This window comes from Quercus lobata, chromosome 6 (assembly GCF_001633185.2).
Source record: "Quercus lobata isolate SW786 chromosome 6, ValleyOak3.0 Primary Assembly, whole genome shotgun sequence".
Taxonomy (NCBI): Eukaryota; Viridiplantae; Streptophyta; class Magnoliopsida; order Fagales; family Fagaceae; genus Quercus; species Quercus lobata.
The window spans coordinates 17,512,950-17,530,694 of record NC_044909.1 but is presented as its reverse complement, the minus strand read 5'-3'; the positions used below and the strand labels follow the sequence as shown (position 1 = coordinate 17,530,694).

Genomic DNA, 17,745 nt, shown 5'->3' with positions numbered 1-17,745 from the left:
AATCATAAAGATAAAAATTGATGTCAACAATCAACGATTCAATATACTCTTGTTAGTGGTTAAGCAAAGCATATAATATAATAATGTCCCCACACTTGAAAAGACCAGTTCAAAGCTTGACTAATTAGCTGATGATGATGATAATGCTGATTAGGATGATAGGTTCAAATATACTTTTTAAATTTTAGAGACAATTTGATATTTTTGAAAAAAAAAATTGAGAAACAAAAATTCATATAAAATTTCGAGGACTTAAAAAGTGGTGTTTCAAGTTTTCAATTATGGTTGATCTTGAGCCGTATCATAGAAACTACATAGGAAAAACCAATATAATTTTACAATAACAGGAATTATCACCAAGGTCCTGTCAGTTGTCAAAGATTTTTTAAGATGTAATCATACCTGAAAGAAAAATAGTAGATAAAGAAAGAAAAATTAAAAAAGCCCTTGAATCAGTGAATATCTGTGCCGTTTACTGGAAATACAGATGTAAATCATCCTTTGGTGATGAGCAATGGATTTATGGACTGGAAATACGGATGTAAATGAAAAAGATAAAATTGGCTCTTGAAATCTAATATTGACCCCCTTACAAGGATCAAAATAATTTACTACACATATTCAAAGAGAAACACAAACTCAACCGTATTTCAACGTTTACATGCAATGGGATTATTCAATTTACAAGGGTAATTGCTCCCTTCCAATTTTTAAGCTGTGATTATATTACAAGGAGAAAAGCTTGGGAGAGAGAGAGAGAGAGGGGGAGGGACTGAATGAGAAAAGGAAAAAGAAAGAACTTTCATTGCTATGCTTCAACTAGTTTTGTATAATTCACAGAGGAAAATCTTCTGCATTATCCTTAGCTTAAGGGATTTGTAAATTTATTTTCAGACGAAAATCTTTTGCATTATCCTTAGCTAAAGGCTAAGGGAGTTATCAATTTATACTCTTCCCTTGTATTGACATGAAATGGAATCTGGATTTCTTGGATGACCACTTTGCCGATGTTTCAAATACCAAAAATCTGAGCTATCTTCTGAAGACATTTCCATTAGATCAAGTTTCTCATACCCTGGCACCAAGAAATGTCCGCAGGGTAATAAAAAAAACCATTATTAAGGAAAATATTAAATAAGAATGTTAATATGAGATGTATTAATGTTTCAGTGCAGAGCAATATCCAGCTTGACATAAAAGAACAAGAAAAACAAGAACATCTAAGAGTTAAGTTTCAACCTCATGAGAAATCAGAGTCATCAGACTAAGAAACATAACTTGTAGCGAATGTAAAGTTGCTAACAGAGTTGAAGTCTAGAGATAAATAAATTATCTATAAATAATCTCATATGAATGATTTAAGCATGGGATTCCAGATCATTTATCAATTAGCTGCTGATATACAACACTTTGGCTCTTTGCTCAGTCATATGGATCAGGGAAAATAATAGTTAATAAATTATTTGTTTGAGTTGACCATAAGGTAAATGAAAGCTTCCACAAAGAGATTCAAGCTCTAAGATGCATCTAAATTGGACAGCTTGACCAATAATTTATTGCATCGCAAAAGCTGGTCGTGGTTAAATGAAGTAATTCCATAAAGGGAAAAATTAAATTTTCAAAAACAAAAAGGATTTGTAACATAAATAAGTAAATAACGCAACTTTTTATTTTTGAGAAACAAACACAATCACAAGGGAGAGGGAAAGGGAGTAAATAACACAACTTGGTCCAAGAAAACACACTTGGACTTATAAGGAAAGAAGATTAATGAGCCCCAAGAACTATTACTATCCTTCATCAATACTAAAACTAAAAAATTGCTTTCAACAACAAAGAGATTAACGAAACATATAACAACCAAGATTCAGAAGCAAGTCTGGGCTACCATTCGTGGACACTTCAGTGTATGTGCCTGTGTCAGACAGAGCACAACACAGGCATGATCTAAAATATTTGTCTGCTAGAGTTTCCATGGAAAACTGTTAGGAACCCAAGCATATTGATGGTTGTATACATTGATGTGTGGATGTATGGATTGTATTGTAAGATATGTTAGTTGCTAGTTGATGAGCTGGCATATGAGCTGGCAAGTCAGTTAGTTAGAGTTTAGTTTGTTTAGGCTGTTAGTCTCTGAGGGAACGCATGGGATGGTTTGGGTATATAACTCTGCAAAGTACATTGGTAAAGGAGCCAAGTAAAATCACTCAATTGCTTCTTTCTTATCTTTGTTTCCTCTCTAATCTTCTCTCTCCACCCTATCTGATTTCTGGAGGTTAGTTACCCTCGAAGTAACCATTTTTCTTCTTAACAGTTCTTGATCCACCAAGAACTTAACAAAAACATTCTTCAATTGTTCCAAGTTCATGGTTATTATTTTCTTAATTTTTTATTATTGGAAAGTTCATCATTATTCAACTGCTTGTAATTTTCCCATCTTGGACACACTGTTACATAGACAGTGTTCTACCTCGAATGAAGAAAAATTAAAATTCAATATTAGTTTGGGGTTTAGATCAAGGTTATTAAACCCGGACCGGACCGTACAGTCCGACCGGAAAACCCGGGAACCGTTCAGATTCACGGTCCATTTAAGGTAAGGAACCGTTCCATGCGAAAAAAGCATGGAACCGTCCGGACCACGGTCCGACCGTCCGGGTCTATGAACCGTGACCGGTTCACACGGTTCGGACGGTTCCCTAATTTCAGCCTTTTTTTTTTTTTTTTTTCCCCCCCCTATACGGCGTCGTTCCACCTTTTTTTTTTTTTAACCCTCTCTCAAAAATCACTCTTAGCCTCACTCTGAAACCCTCTCTCAATCACTCTCAATCCTCACTCGTCTCTGCCTCTCTCAAAAATCACTCTCAATCCTCACTCTCTCAAGTCTCAATCACTCTCTCGTCTCTGCCTCTCCCTCGTCACCGTCGCACTGTCGCAGCTCAGCCCAGATTTCTTCCTCAATCCTCACTCTCTCAATCACTCTCTCCCTCGTCGCCGTCGCACTGTTGCAGCTCAGCCCAGATCTCTTCCTCACTCTCTCAAAGTCTCAATCACTCTCTCGTCTTTACCTCTCTCCCTCGTTGCCGTCGCAGCTCAACCCAGATCGCAGCTCACTCTCTCACGCTCATCTCTGCCTCTCTCCCTCGTCCCCGTCGCAGCTCACTCTGTGCCTCGTCGCCGTCGCCGTCGTTGGTACTTTAATCTGTTTTTTCTTTGTTAATATTTGCAAGTTGATTGTGGATGATGATATAGATTTGAAGTGTTGGTGTGTAAATTGATTTGGGTCAATTGAAAATTGATTGTGGATGATGATATAGATCTGAAGTGTTGGTGTATGTGAAGACAAGGCTTGTGATATTATTGTAATTGTGAAAATTGATTTGGGTCAATTGGTGTTTCTGTCTGCCAAAATTACTTTGTTGTGTCTGCAACTTCTTGCTGCATGTTTTTTTTTTTTTTTTTTGTATTTTTTATTGCTGTTGGTTTCAATAATATTTACATTATTCTCAAATCATTTGCCCCATTACTAAAAGCAATCTCAACATAATTGAAATCCCAGAATTAACATAGCATCTGAATATGCTAGATTTCAAATTTACTTAACTACAGCTATCAGACCACATATTAATAAAAAAATAAAAAGAGAAGAAGAAAAATGACCCTCAAGAATAGAACAGGTGGACCATGGACCTGTTTCAAAATGAGTTCAGTGATAGAACAGGCAGACGCCTTATAGTATCTTAACTAGCTTTTTCTTATGATGGTGTCTTGAAAACAATTGGCCCTAATGTCTCACATACTTGACAAGCACAATGAAGAAGAAATGACTAATCAAAATGTGAAACAAAAGTAAGCTAATAGCTAGTCAAAGTGAGAAGAAGCAAAAACAGTGTGAAACAAAAGTAAGCTAATAGCTAGTCAAAGTGAGAAGAAGCAAAAACAGTAATACAAGTACCAATGACTTGCAGAAACCCTGTGCTTTCCCAGATAAGAAGACATTATTCTCAGAAACCCTATGCTTTCCCAGCAATACAAGTTAATTATTTAGTTTTATATATTTATTTTTTTTTGGGTCTGTTGCATAATGAGTAGGTTCTGTGGAAAGTTGAAAAGGAAAAGTGAATGTGGGATTAGGATGTTTTAGGGATCAGTTTTTGTATTATGGTTCAATTAACTTGTGGAAAGGATGTTACATTTGAAAAGTTTTTTTGTCTAGTGACTTGTTTCTTTCATGCATTTTTGATGGGAAGGAGTTTTTTTTGTCTAGTGTGTAACAACGTGTAATTGTGTACTGTATTTTTGTAAGTTTTATGTATTTTTTAGAAATAAGCTTTTCTAAATGAATTAGGCTATTTTAGTTCATTTTTCTATTTTTTTATTAATTTAATGTTTTTATATATATTTAAAATAATTATTAAATTAATTATAACGTCATCACGGTTCGACCCCGGTTCGACCTCGGTCCAACCTCAAAACCCTTAAACCTCTCCCTTTTACGGTTCAATGAACGGTCCGGGTCTGAAAACTTTGGTTTAGATTTGACATCATGATCACTAAAACTTATACCTGGATACCCAGAATCCTAGTAAAATATAGCACAAATACACATGCATAAAGCAACCCTAGCCTCTAAGCACACACTCACGCAAACGCGTGCTTAGAGGCTCTTCTATTTTCTTTTAAAGGTTAATAATTTTCATTTATTATAATTAGGGGTTGCTGCATTCTTCAATCACAAAATACCTAGGGATGTGATGAGATTTATATACAAATAAATTAACTTGGAAGCAGGTTTTTTTTTTTCATAAAAAATTTAAAAATAACGTAAGATTAGGAGTAAGGGAACCGAAATTTTAAATTTTATAAAATAAAATAAAATATTTAAAAAATTAAAATTAAAAATTAAAAAAAAAAACTGTTAACTTTTTTTTTTGGGGTTGATGTGAAACGGTTGACTTATTAAAGGTTAAAAAAAAATTGATTTTTTTTTTTTTTTTTTTTTTTGCAAATGTGTGTTTAAGTAGTTGGAGCATTTCAAGTACCTGAATAGAGCGTGTTCCTATTTTATAGGCAATATTTTAGTGCAAGTTAGACATGTATTTTTACCTGAATGTCCTTTAGTTTTGTCTCTACTTAAACTTAGGAATGTTAAGGGTATTTTTGAACCAACAAAATGTCCAGTCCAAACAAGGAAAGCCCCATAAATAGTACTATAGATGATTCAACAAAGATCCAAAATAATCAGATCACATCCTTTGATGTCACTTACAGCTATACATTCTACATAAAAAATAGAGCAATGTTTTATGGTTAAGAGACTTGCATGCCAACTTTGTTTGTTTACATAAAAACCTGTCTCTTCTTTTTCTTTCTTTTTCAAGGGTGGATGTGGAGGGGAAAGAGCACATCCATGGTATCCACATTTAAATTTAATGATGATTTATTATTTAACCCATTACTTTGAAGTGCTCTCCTCCCTCAAATCTGCACTGATGATGACTAATATTTTTTTCTGAATAGAACTCATTCTCCCTTTGTCTTATATCAATCATCGACAAATTAGAAAAACTTTAACATCATTTCCATTATTATTACTAAATGATGGACCAGTGAAGTGATGAGGAATGAAAATACCTTGCTTTTTGTTGGAGTACAACCAGGTTTAGCTGCAGCTGAGGTCCCAAAGCTAAAGCTGCCAAACTTTGGCTTCTTGTCTGCAGGCTTTAGAATCTGGAAAGAACACGTTAGCGTCTCATCTACAGTCATCATGGCACCAGCATTGTCAAACTCTCCACAATAATTAGGTGCAGAAAATATGGTTACAAGTCCTCTATTAGCAAAGAACTCATATCCATCTTCCACAACCTGCAAACGTAACCAAATTTTTAAATAAAGCAGTAGTAGCTGTCTGATTGAAACAAATGTTTAAATTGATTCAAACCTGGTGAGCCCGACAAATTAAGTCAAGATCTTGCTTCAGAAGGAATTCTGCCACTGTATCAGCACAAAAGGTATAGGAAACCCCCCTATCATTCGGCCCCCACCCTTCACCATCTCTACTAGGATCAGACCAGAGGAGATCACATAGCAAACCACTTTCTGGAACATCAGCAGGCCGCTGCAAACTCCTTATGTCATCCAAATTGTGCAAGTCAGGAGAAAGTCCCCCATGCATGCAGAGTATCCTTTCATCAATGAGAGCTGCCACAGGTAAGCAGTTGAAACAATCTGTGAATAGTTTCCAGAGTTTGACATTAAATCTTCGTTTACACTCATCATAAAATCCATAGATACGGTTTACAGAAGCACATTCATGGTTGCCCCTCAGAAGGAAAAAATTTTCTGGATATCTTATTTTATAAGCAAGGAGAAGGCATATTGTTTCCAGGCTTTGTTTTCCACGATCTACATAATCCCCCAAGAATAAGTAATTGGAGCAAGGAGGTAGTCCACCATATTCAAAAAGCCTCAGAAGATCAGAATATTGACCATGAATATCTCCTGGGTACCATAAAGGAAGCAACATATAAAATATGTACTCAAGGTATCATACTAATAAAGGGTAAAATATAAAGTAATAAACCAGTAGTCTAATGAAAATTCTAAGGGAAAAATCTGATTCAGGCAGTAACAGATGCTGTATGGTTATCGTTATACCCAACAAAAATAATAAATGTCAAATTATAGCATTTTGAATCTTTGGGGTAGAAGAACAGTAATTTTGCTCTTTGATAAGCAAAGTGGTTTTGACTAGAAAATAGAGAACTAGAGATACGTACTTTAGGTGAACAGGAAAAATAGAAAATTAACATGCATTGCAATGAGCATTTCCAGTGCAAGAGCTGGGAATTCAATGGATGACACACGTGACCTCTTTTATAACCATAGCGTATCCAAGTATTTAAAGTGAACAAGCAAACTCAGTTGCACATCCCATTCTCTAGAAAATGCCCAGCAAGTACCCATGGATTTAAGAAATTTAATTAAAGATGAAATGGCTAATTTAGCTTCAGAAAGTATGCAAATTGACTTAGGTTTATATAAGAATGAAAATCTTAAGATGTTTTTTTTTTCAATTTCAAAGGGTAAAAAACTTAAGCTCTTTAGACATATTGCAAAGAAAAATTCAGAGATTGAATGAAATTTGGCAAAAAAGAACAAATGATCAGAAATAAAGTCAGTGCAAATTTGATCAGCAAATTTAGACTGCAAAATTGATAAATCTGTATAAGTGAAGAAATGTCTATTTGCAACCATCTAAAGGACTTCTACTTACAGACCATATAACATGGTTTTGTACACTATTATGGCATGTGTATGAGTGGACAAAAAGAGATTTCATATATCTTTCTTGTTAGGAACATAGTTTTGAGTATAAGTCTCACTGAATGTCATTACAACATCTAGAATGAAAACAATCCTATCCTTTCGATGATTAAATTTTTGGTTAAATTGTCATTGAAACCCATTATATTTTAAACCAATAACTTGTCCATATTAATGACATTGTTCTTAGACCAAATCAAAAGCTTATCCAGGAACTTGTATAAGAAAGAATGCAATTAAGGTATCATGGAGCACATCAAGTTTAGAAAATTAATCCAATTCCGAAAATGAAACCAAACATCTCCCCCCCCCCCTCTCTCTCTCTCTCTCTCTCTTCTCCACACACACCCCCCCCCCAAAAAAAAAAAAAAAAAAAAAACCCAAAAAAATCTGTTCAGAATCAAAACCTGTAGCAAAATTCCATGACCAAATTTAAAGCTCAAACACAATCCATGTCAGATGAGCCAATTCAATCTGCATCCAGATTATGTTTCCTGAAGTCTAATTGTAGAAACGAAGGTGATTCAATTGAAATAAATATATGCATATATAATTCATACCAACCATATAACTTCATTTTTAAAGATATCAAATTTCGTCAATTTCCAAGCAAACAAATCTATGAATAGTGAAAAGTATCCAAATTAACCCACAAAGAAGATAGAATTCTCAAGTTCATGATGACATTTTGGTAACACCCATTTCAAAACAAGCAATTTGATCTCCTTTTAAATACCCGTCATTCATTTTCATAATAAGCTCAAATTTTTGCAACGGTTTCAGAACATATTATATTCTGTCACTAACCACAGCACATAAACATCCATAGTCAAACTCAAAAACTCGATCAAGACGCACATAAACAAACATGAAACATAATAAAAATAAAAATAAAAACAGAGAGCATAGAGTTCGTGTAAAAATACCGCAGATCTTGACAGGAGCTTCGAGCTCCAGGAGATTAGGCTGCTTCAAGAAGATTTCTTTGGAGAGAACACACAGCATCCTCATCTGTGGCTCAGAGAGCTGCACTTGCTTCCCAGGTTTCCCTCTAACTTCAAGCAGCTTATTGATGATACCATCAAGAACTGCAGAATCCATAACCAGGTTGGTTCTTTGAAAAATCTAAGCTTATTCAAACTGGGAAAAAAAATCCACAACAGAAAGCAAAGAAGAAGCAGAATAAGAATAAGAATAAAGAAAACCCACTTTGATGTTTTTTCTTGGGCTGCAAATACTTACATGCCCTTGAAAAGGAAAAAAAGAGAGGAGCTTTAAAAGTATGAAAGGAATGGTGGGTGATGAATTGGAAAGCGAAGAATATATTCTTTAGTAAGAAGAAGATGGTGAAAATGAATAGAATCACAGAAAGAGAGAGAGAGAGAGAGAGAGAGAGTAAAGTGGGGTTGTATGTAAGTGCGGACTTCCAAAGAACTCACTTACATTCACTGACTCATTCACTACTCAAAGATAATGCCTGCTGTGGAGGCGAGGATGACGCATGTGCTAGTAATGTTTGTTCATTTCTTTCTTTTTATTTCAGCGGCTTGAAAGTTGAAACTTGAAACATGAAACACAGGGCGGCAACAGCGCCAAGCGGCACACCACACCAATTGTTTTCTTTTCATTATTGGGATTTGGGACACCCACAATCCACATCCACATATGATTCACACGCGACGGAAGGTTGAGAGCGAGACTTTAAAATATATATATTTATGTGTGTATCAGTGCATGTGCAGGGGCACCTTTTTATCTCATTGCCTACCATCTATGACCATGAAGTAGTTCCAATGCTACAACATGTGGCACAATTTGTAACATATGACTAGTTGTAGTTGGTAAAAAAATGTTTCTACATAAATTCACTATCACTTCTCCATAGACATGGTAAAATGGGTCAGAATTTTATGACCCGACTCAACCCGACCCGAAAAATACCTGATCCAAACTCGATTTTTTTGACCTGAAGCAAAAACGGGTTGACTCGTGACTTGACCCGTGTTTTTTGCAAGTCAACCTGACCTGCGACCCGACCCAACCCGAACCTTTTTTTTTTAACTTTTTTTTTGGTAAAAAAATAGAGTAAAATTAAGACAATATTGGTTTAATTGTTTATTGTAAGCTTTAAGGAAACAATTGATACATTTACATAACTGCATGCAAATTAATTGAAAGATAAATGCATGTAGATGAGCATTCTGTAATGAGTAAAGATTTTTAGATATCAAATAACAAAATACATACCAAAATAATCTGTAGAGTTAAAAATATAGATTTAAAATTGTAGACATGTGTGAGAAACATTCACAAGTGTGAAAATAGTGAAGCCAAAATATTAAATTAGCATAAACTATGAATGCTTAGACCTATTTTTTAACAATTTATGTCTAAAATAAACGATTTTTCAAAATAAATTATAATATTTCCTAGAGTATGTGTTACTTAACAATGATATGATATTCATAAAAAATACCATATATAAATAAGTAAGCAATCAAACTTTAATGTATATCTCAAATTGAAATAGAGTGTCAACCACAATTGATAATAAATTATAAAATTAATTTTCAAGATTGTAAATTTCTTATATGTTTTTATTCTTTATCAAATGAGTTATCCAATAAGTAATTTGTAATTTTGTTTTATGTTTTGGGATGTTGATATTGTGTAAAAATAAAACTTTTATATTTGTTTTACTTATCTTTGTGTTATTTTGTTTTAGATAGTAATGTTAGGATTTGTATAATTTTAAAATTATTGAATAAGTATTAATAAGTTTAACTGAATTCATTCTTGATATAAGTTGTGAATTCAAAATAATGCATTTTACATCAAGTAATTTGTTGCATAGCTTTCCAAATGGCAAATACATGTTGTTTTCTTTTAAAAAAAAAAATCATGTGAAAAATATGGGTCAACCTGACCCGACCCAACCCGACCCACAACCTAATTAACCCGAACCCATTTTTTAACCCGCTTAAAATGACCCGTTTTTGACCCGTGACCCGTTTGACCCATAACTCGATTGACCCAACCCGACCCGACCCGCCCGTTTTGCAATGTCTACTTCTCCACCAACCATAACTTGCTACATGAGCGAGCTATGGCACAAGTTGTGACACCAGACTTTTTCATGACTATGAGTTCAGTCCTACAATTTAAGGTGACGGTGAATTTGGTCTCTATGTTCGGGTAACAGTCAATATGGTCCTTATTACTTTCAACATTCAGTCGACTTGGTCCTAACTCACTAACAAAAAATACTTAAGTGATAAACAGTTTGCATAATTGGCGCACATGTGGTTAACATTGATGAAGTGCAAATCGTTAGTCTTTGTAAGTTCGTCTAGATGGAGCTAGGTCCTCGTCAGCGTCTCTGCAAAAATAGAATAATGGGTTCATCAAGGTGGTCACTGGTGTGGTGCCTGCCACCCCGTCTCCGATGCCAAAGTCAATATATGAAAGTCCTTTGAGAATAATAAGAGAATATGGGATGTTAGAGTATCTATGAATACTTTTAGGTGAGTTTTTTGTATCTGGTTTGTCTCTGATCGAAGTGTATATATATATATATATAGCTTTGTGGTTCCTAACCGTTGGGGGCCTTAATTGTGGCTTTAGTGCCCTTTTTGTAACACCTCAAGGCTCATAAATATGGGTTTTGATGAGGCTCCAACAATCTGCCAACTGTTTAGTAATTGCCCAAGGCATTGAATGTTCTTATTAATGGCTCTCCTGTGTTCATCCATGTCACATCGAGGTGGACGAATACGTTTGATGAGATCGTCCAGGGAAATTGAGTTCGTCAATCCCATCAGCTGCCCCCTGAGTTCTGTGGTCATCGTGATGTATCATGATGACCATCAGAAGGTGAAAGGTTTTCTGACTAGACATAGCTCTTGGGATTTCACTCCACATTTAATGCGTGGTGGCGGTGCCACACATGTCGTGGCCACGTGGCATGTTCTGATCGGTGGAGTTAATGCTCCAATTGTATGACTCTTGGGTTTCCCGCTGAATTTAAGTTTTTGTGCTTTGGTTTGTAAACTTCTTTTCTTTTCACTTTCTCCAACTCCCAATCATTGTTCTGAGCTTCTTCCTCCCCAACTTTCCTCTGTGATTTTCTTCGAGCTGGTGCGTTCTGTGGCTGAGCTCTCTGCACTTTCCTTTTAAGGTATGCCTTTCTTCCCTTCCCTCTCTCTCTCTCTCTCTCTCTCTCTCTCTCTCTCTCTCTCTCTCTCTCTCTCTCTCTCTATGGCATAGACATAGATTATGACAAATTTCTGATTTTTTTCTTCTTTTTTTTTTTGTGTGTTCGTTTTTGGTTTTTGGGGTTTTTAGAATTCATCTCTTTCCTTCCATTTTCTGGTTTTCATGGTCAATAGTTTTGAGGTTAAGGTAGCTTACCCCTCGGTTTCCTTCTTTTTTGCACGTTTAGGGGCTTCTTTAGGTACTTCTCGTGCTTTTCTCTCTTAGGTTGGGAATTTTGTTTTTGAGTGTAGTGGTTTAGGTGTTGTATTGGGTGAGTTGTTCCCTGTGCTTTATTAATCAATCAATTGGTTTGAGGTTTGGTGAGTGAGAGAAGGGCAATTTCTGAGGTGAGATCGAGCGAACTTGAGACCGAGTTGTCATCTAGTGACGATCCCGTGGGGGGGGGGGGGATACCACCATCTCTGTCCCTTAAAAGGTTAGGGTTTTCCATGCCCTTGGGGAGGCATGCGGTTTGGACGGTGAGACACTATCTAGATTTAGGGATAGATTCCAATTCCCTGATAAGGTTATGGTTCATCTTCCTCGTGAGGAGAAATGAGCCTGCCACTTCTCGCCTAGGGAAGTATGCTTCTACGAAGCGGCTTTCCTAAGTGGGATTAGATTACCCGTCCTCCTATTCATTATGGAGCTTCTAGGACATTTTGGTATTGCTCCTAGGCAACTTATGCCCAATTCATGGAGGATAGTGGTCAGCTATATGGAGATATGGCTAGCCACTATGGACGGAGACATGATTAGGGTGGACGAACTCATTTACCTGTACTGTTTGAAGGGGTCTAAGGAGCATGGGTATTATGAACTGGTATCATGGGAGAGGAGGACTAGGATCATCCAGGATCTACCTTCATCATTCAAATATTGGAAGTCTCGGTTCTTTTTTGTGTCCAAGGATGACTGGGAGACTTCCTCTAATGAGGTTTGGGGTGATCTCCCTAGGTTGCTTCATCGATGGGGAACTCCGAACTTAAGTGCGTGATTATTTCTTCTAGTCTTTTAACCCTCATTCTTTTTATGTTCATTTTGTCGTCACTAACTCTTTCTGTCCCTTGTCTTGTGCAGTTAAGAGATGGTCCAAACTTAAGAGCAGGTATAAAAGACGCGTTGAGAAGGCCATCAAGTATGCGAGGACGATCGAAGATTTTGACGATCTGGTTGACTCGCAGACTCTAGCCTTTTACAGCCTTGGTCCAAAGCCATCTGCTTTTGTCCTTCGTAAGTGTTAAGTTCATCCATGCTACTCCTTTCCTCTTCCTTTTTTTTTTTTTTATTTTTTTTATTTTTTTTAACAAGTGTTCTCTTTGTGCAAGAATGACGACTAAATTTAACCAAGACATGTAAGCGAAAATGAGATCGAAAAAGAATGAGCCACTATCCAATCTCGGGAAGAGGACGGTGCACATTGTAGGGAAGGGGCCCGCCGTCACTCCAACTGTACCCGGGACTGAGACGACAAAGACAACTTCTCCAACCACTTCAGTTGAGGAGATCACTACTCCCATCTCGAAGAGGCCTCGCTTGGCTGACAAAGGAAAGGAGAAGGCTGATTCTCGTCCGTCCAGTGTTTGGGACGATGCTGGGCTAGTGATGGAAAGGACGAATGAGGTCGTCACTGCTGAGGACTTGAAGGTTTTCTCTGGGATGCCTTCCAATGAGGTTGTGACTCGTCATGTCCACAAACTCGTTTAGGTAATGTACTTGTGCAATTTTAATCTTTTCTTTCTCCTCTTTTTTCTTTCCTTATCATCTTGAAGGTTTCAATTTTCTTTTCAGGTGCTGGGGGAGAGTCTTCATATAACCTCAGAGTACCTCACTTAGGAAGCAAAGGTTGCATCTGTGATGTCCAGGATGGAGGCTCTGGAGGCGGAGAACTCCAATTGAAGAAAGACCTAATTGTCATCATGGACGAGACGAACACCCTTAACGAAAAGGCCAAGACCTTGAGTGATGACCTCAGAGCTAAGCGGCAGCTAACTCTTGAAAAGGACAAGCAACTTCAGGCTGCCAAGGAGAAACTCAACACCATTGCTGTGAAGGCCGTTAAGGCTTTCCAGCAGACTAAGGAGTACAACACAGTGCTCTTCAGTTGGTATTACAAAGGTTTTGAGCTTCTGAGGAGGTATTTCGTCAAGCACCCTACTGGAGTGGATTTGGAGAACCTCGATCTTAAGGAAGTAGACAAGGAGATGGCTGTTGAGGAGGCCTCCCAGTCCACGGCCCCTAAAGGTGATGCCCCTAAGAGTGCTCATTTGCCTCCAACTAATGGTGATCTTACTCCAGATGCCTGAACCTATTACTTGTCTCTCTTTTTTTCTTTTCTTTTTTTGGGTGCCCAGTGTATTTTAGGCCTTTTTAATTCTAATTCCAGAACAATATTCTAATGTTTTTGGCCCAATGTTTATGGGCTTTTGATTTTAATGTTGAAACAATGTTGGTTGCTCGTTGTTTTTGGGCCTTTAATTATATTTGTGATTACATACTTACTTGTTTGTCTTTGTATGATCCCAGCTTACTTCGTACACTTAGTTGCTTCATTTGCATTGTTACCTTGTACTTAGTTAAATTTTCTGTTATGACTTACCCTTTTGAAGGAGAATTGTCACGTTAGTAACTTGCACCTGTCTAGGCGGAGTCTTTGTTAGCCAAAATTCCTTTTTTGTGAGTTACATTCGTGTAAAGGTTTTTGTCGTTTTCATGTCTTCGTCGGTAACTTACATCCGTCTAAGCGGAATCTTGTTACTTAACCATTTTTCATGACTTACACCCATTTAAGGGATCTTGTCATTTTTATGGCTTTGTTAGTAACTCACATCTGTCTAGGCGGAATCTTGTTACTTAGCCATTTTTTATGACTTACACCCATTTAAGGGATCTTTGACATTTTTATGGCTTCATCAGTAACTTACATCCATTTAGGCAGAATCTTGTTACTTAGCCATTTTTTATGACATACAACCATTTAAGGGATCTTGTCATTTTTGGCTTCGTTAGTAACTTACATCCTTCTAGGCGGAATCTTGGTACTTAGCCATTTTTTATGACTTACACCCATTTAAGAGATCTTTTCATTTTTGGCTTCTAAGCTACTGGGTTTGCTTGCATTAAGTCATTGGTTGAATAGTTCTTTTATTGCTTTCAAAAAATGAATACAATTGTCTGTTACATCTAGTGGTAGTACTTCTTCAAGTGCTCAATGTTCCATGGTTGTGGAAGTCTCTGCTCGTCTAAGGTTTCCAGGTGATAGCTGCCTTGCCTAGAGTAATGAACGACCCGGTAGGGACCTTCCCAGTTTGGACCGAGTTTCCCTTGGGCAGGGTCTTTGGTTGCCGAGGTGACTTTGCATAGGACAAGGTCCCCTATATCAAGTCTTCTGAGCTTCACTCTCTTGTTGTAGTACTCGACCATCTTCTGCTGGTACTTTGTCATCTTGTTAGAAGCTCCATCTCTGACCTCGTCCAAGCAGTCCAGGTTGACTTGCAGTTGGTCATCATTGCTTTCCTCGTGGAACATCTCTCATCCGATGCTGGTTATTCCCACCTCGAGCCGGATTACTGTCTCCGTGCCGTAAGTGTGTCTGAAGGGGGTTTCTCCTGTTAGGGTTCTTGTTGTAGTCCTGTAAGCCCACAAGATATTTGGCAATTCCTCGAGCCAGACTCCCTTAGCGTCGTCCAACCTGGTTTTGATGATCTTGAGTAGTGTTCAATTAGTCACCTCCATCTGTCCGTTTGCTTGTGGATGTCCTGGGGATGAGAACTGGTTCTTGATCCCTAGACTTGAACAAAAATCCTTGAAGCCTTGACTATCGAACTGGCATCCATTATCTAATATAATCGTCTGTGGAATCTCGAACCTGAAAATTATGTTCTTCCATACGAAGCTCTTGATTTTTGCTTTGGTGATGGTTGATAATGCCTCCGTTTCAACCCATTTTGTGAAGTAATCAATAGCGACTAGTAAAAACTTTACCTGTTACTTACCTCGGGGTAATAGGCTGACGATGTCAATTCCCCATTGTGCAAATGGCCAAGGGGAGGCTATCGTCATCAGTTTCTCAGCTAGAAGGCGTTAGACATTCCTAAACCTCTAGCATTTGTCGCACTTCTTGACGAGCTCCCTTGTGTCTACCTGCATAGTAGGCCAGAAGTAACTTGTTCTGATAACTTTGCTTACCAAGGACCTGGGGCTTGCATGGTCTCCGCAAACCCCCTCCATGGATCTCTTCTAGGATATACTTGGTTTCCTCTTCGTCAACGCACTTCAAGTAGGGCATGGAAAAGCCTTTCTTATACAGGATGTCATTCAGGATCGTGAATCTGGCTGCTCTCTTCCTAACCTTCCTAGTCTCCTCAATGTCCTATGGAAGGTGTCCATCTTGGAGGAAGGATATGATAGGGGTCATCCAACTGTTTGTGCCCTATATCACAAATGTAGAGACTTTTTCAATGCTGGAGTGTTTTTGGACTTCCATCTCTAAACCCGTGCTCGTTGATCTTTCTTCTGACGATGCTAGCTTCACGATCTCGTCTGCTATCATGTTTTGGCTTTTGGGGATCTGCACAAATTCCACCTTATCAAACTTCTGTGTTAACTGCTTCGTTAGCCTAAGGTATTTTTGTGTTCTCTCCTCCTTTGCTTCATATTTCTCCTTTATCTGCCCTATTACCAGCTTAGAATCACTCTGGAGGAGCAAGTTTTTGGCTCCTAGTGCTTTTCCGACCCTTAGCCCCGTCAATATTCCTTCGTACTCGGCTTCGTTATTAGTGGCTGGGAATTTTAGTTGAACTCCATACTTAAGCATTTCTCCGTCTGGGGTGATGATGACAACCTCTACTCCTCCCCTCTTTTAGGCTGACGAACTATCGGTTTGTATCGACCATCGTTCTGTCTTGTCGAGGTGGTTGTCCTCGTCTGGAAGGGTGAACTCAGCAATGAAGTCTGCCAAAGCCTGCGCTTTAATTGTTGTTCTAGTGTGGTACTCAATGTCGAACTGGCTAAGCTCGATCGCCCATTGGGCCATTCTCCCTATTGCCTCAAATTTGTTCATGGACTTCTTAATGGGTTGGTCTGTCATTACCAAGATAGGGTTCGCCTGGAAATACGGTCACAGTTTACGCAAAGCTACGATCAATGCGAATGCAATCTTCTCAATTCTTGGGTACTTAGCTTCTACCCCCTGGAAAGCTTGGCTAACATAGTAGACCGGGAGTTGTTTCCTGTCCTCTTCTCGAACCAAGGTTGCACTCACAGCTGTGGCTGATACTGCCAAATACAAATACAAGTTTTCTCCCTCTTTGGACGGACTTAGGAGGGGTGGATTGCTTAGGTAGCACTTGAGTCTTGAAAAGTTGTTTCACATTCGTCAGTCCAAGCAAAAGCTTGCTTCAGTGTCTTGAAGAAGGGTAAAAATTTATCCGTCGCTCTAGGGACGAACCTGTTGAGTGTCGCTATCCTTCCTATGAGCTTTTGGACTTCCTTGACGGTCTTTGGTGACATCATATCGAGTATGGCTCTTACCTTCTTTGGGTTTGCTTCTATCCCTCTTTGGGATACCATGAACCCCAAGAACTTCCTTGAGACTACTCCAAATGCACACTTACTGGGGTTCAACTTCATCTGGTACTGTCTAAGTGTGGTGAACGTTTCTTTGAGGTCGTCCAGATGAGCAAGCTCTTCCTTACTCTTGACGAGCATGTCATCCACATATACCTCCATATTTCTCCCAATTTGCTTGCTAAACATTTTATTCGCTAACCTTTGGTAGGTTGCTTTTGCGTAGGGCATTACCCTATAGCAATAGAGCCCTTGGCTCGTGATGAATGCAGTTTTCTCCCGGTCTTCTTCAGCCATCTTTATCTTATTGTATCCTGAGAATGCATCCATGAACGTCAGTAGTTTATGCCCTACTATGGAATCCACTAGCTGGTCTATCCTTGGTAGAGGGAAACTGTCTTTTGGGCAAAATTTGTTCAGGTCCATGAAATCCACACACATTTTCCATTTTCCATTTGCTTTCTTTACTAGGACGATGTTGGCGAGCCAATCTAGGTAGTAGAATTCTTGAATAAAGCCTGCTGACAACAGCTTGTTAATCTTATCTATAATCGCTTGATTCCATTCTGGAGCGAAGACCCGTCATCTTTGCTGGAC

At 38.1% G+C, this 17,745-nt stretch overlaps 1 protein-coding gene across 3 annotated transcripts; it reads right to left on the bottom strand.

Moving 5' to 3' along the window:
• Positions 1–560: 560 nt before the first annotated feature.
• On the bottom strand, positions 561–8,995 carry LOC115994528 (serine/threonine-protein phosphatase PP1 isozyme 2-like). 3 transcript variants are annotated; one of them, XM_031118722.1, is made up of 5 exons: positions 8,770–8,995; positions 8,253–8,466; positions 5,942–6,501; positions 5,635–5,865; positions 561–1,075 (listed from the first exon to the last, which is right to left on the bottom strand). In XM_031118722.1, exons 2-5 carry the CDS (start codon positions 8,425–8,427, stop codon positions 1,055–1,057), a joined length of 987 nt encoding a protein of 328 aa, XP_030974582.1. In that variant the 5' UTR covers positions 8,428–8,466; positions 8,770–8,995; the 3' UTR covers positions 561–1,054. The 3 variants fall into 3 exon arrangements, with proteins under 3 accessions (XP_030974582.1, XP_030974583.1, XP_030974581.1); XM_031118723.1 differs by having other exon boundaries at positions 8,253–8,414; positions 8,770–8,994; XM_031118721.1 differs by having other exon boundaries at positions 8,253–8,995.
• Positions 8,996–17,745: the final 8,750 nt, after the last annotated feature.

Bases quoted from the DNA above. Each gene is read 5' to 3' on its own strand.
- LOC115994528 (XM_031118721.1), bottom strand. From the start codon at position 8,427: ATGGATTCTGCAGTTCTTGATGGTATCATCAATAAGCTGCTTGAAGTT. The intron at 5,866-5,941 runs GTTTGAATCAAT...TTACGTTTGCAG, and splicing joins TAATTTGTCGGGCTCACCAG to GTTGTGGAAGATGGATATGA. The intron at 1,076-5,634 runs GTATTTTCATTC...TCTTGGTGCCAG, and splicing joins GTACTCCAACAAAAAGCAAG to GGTATGAGAAACTTGATCTA.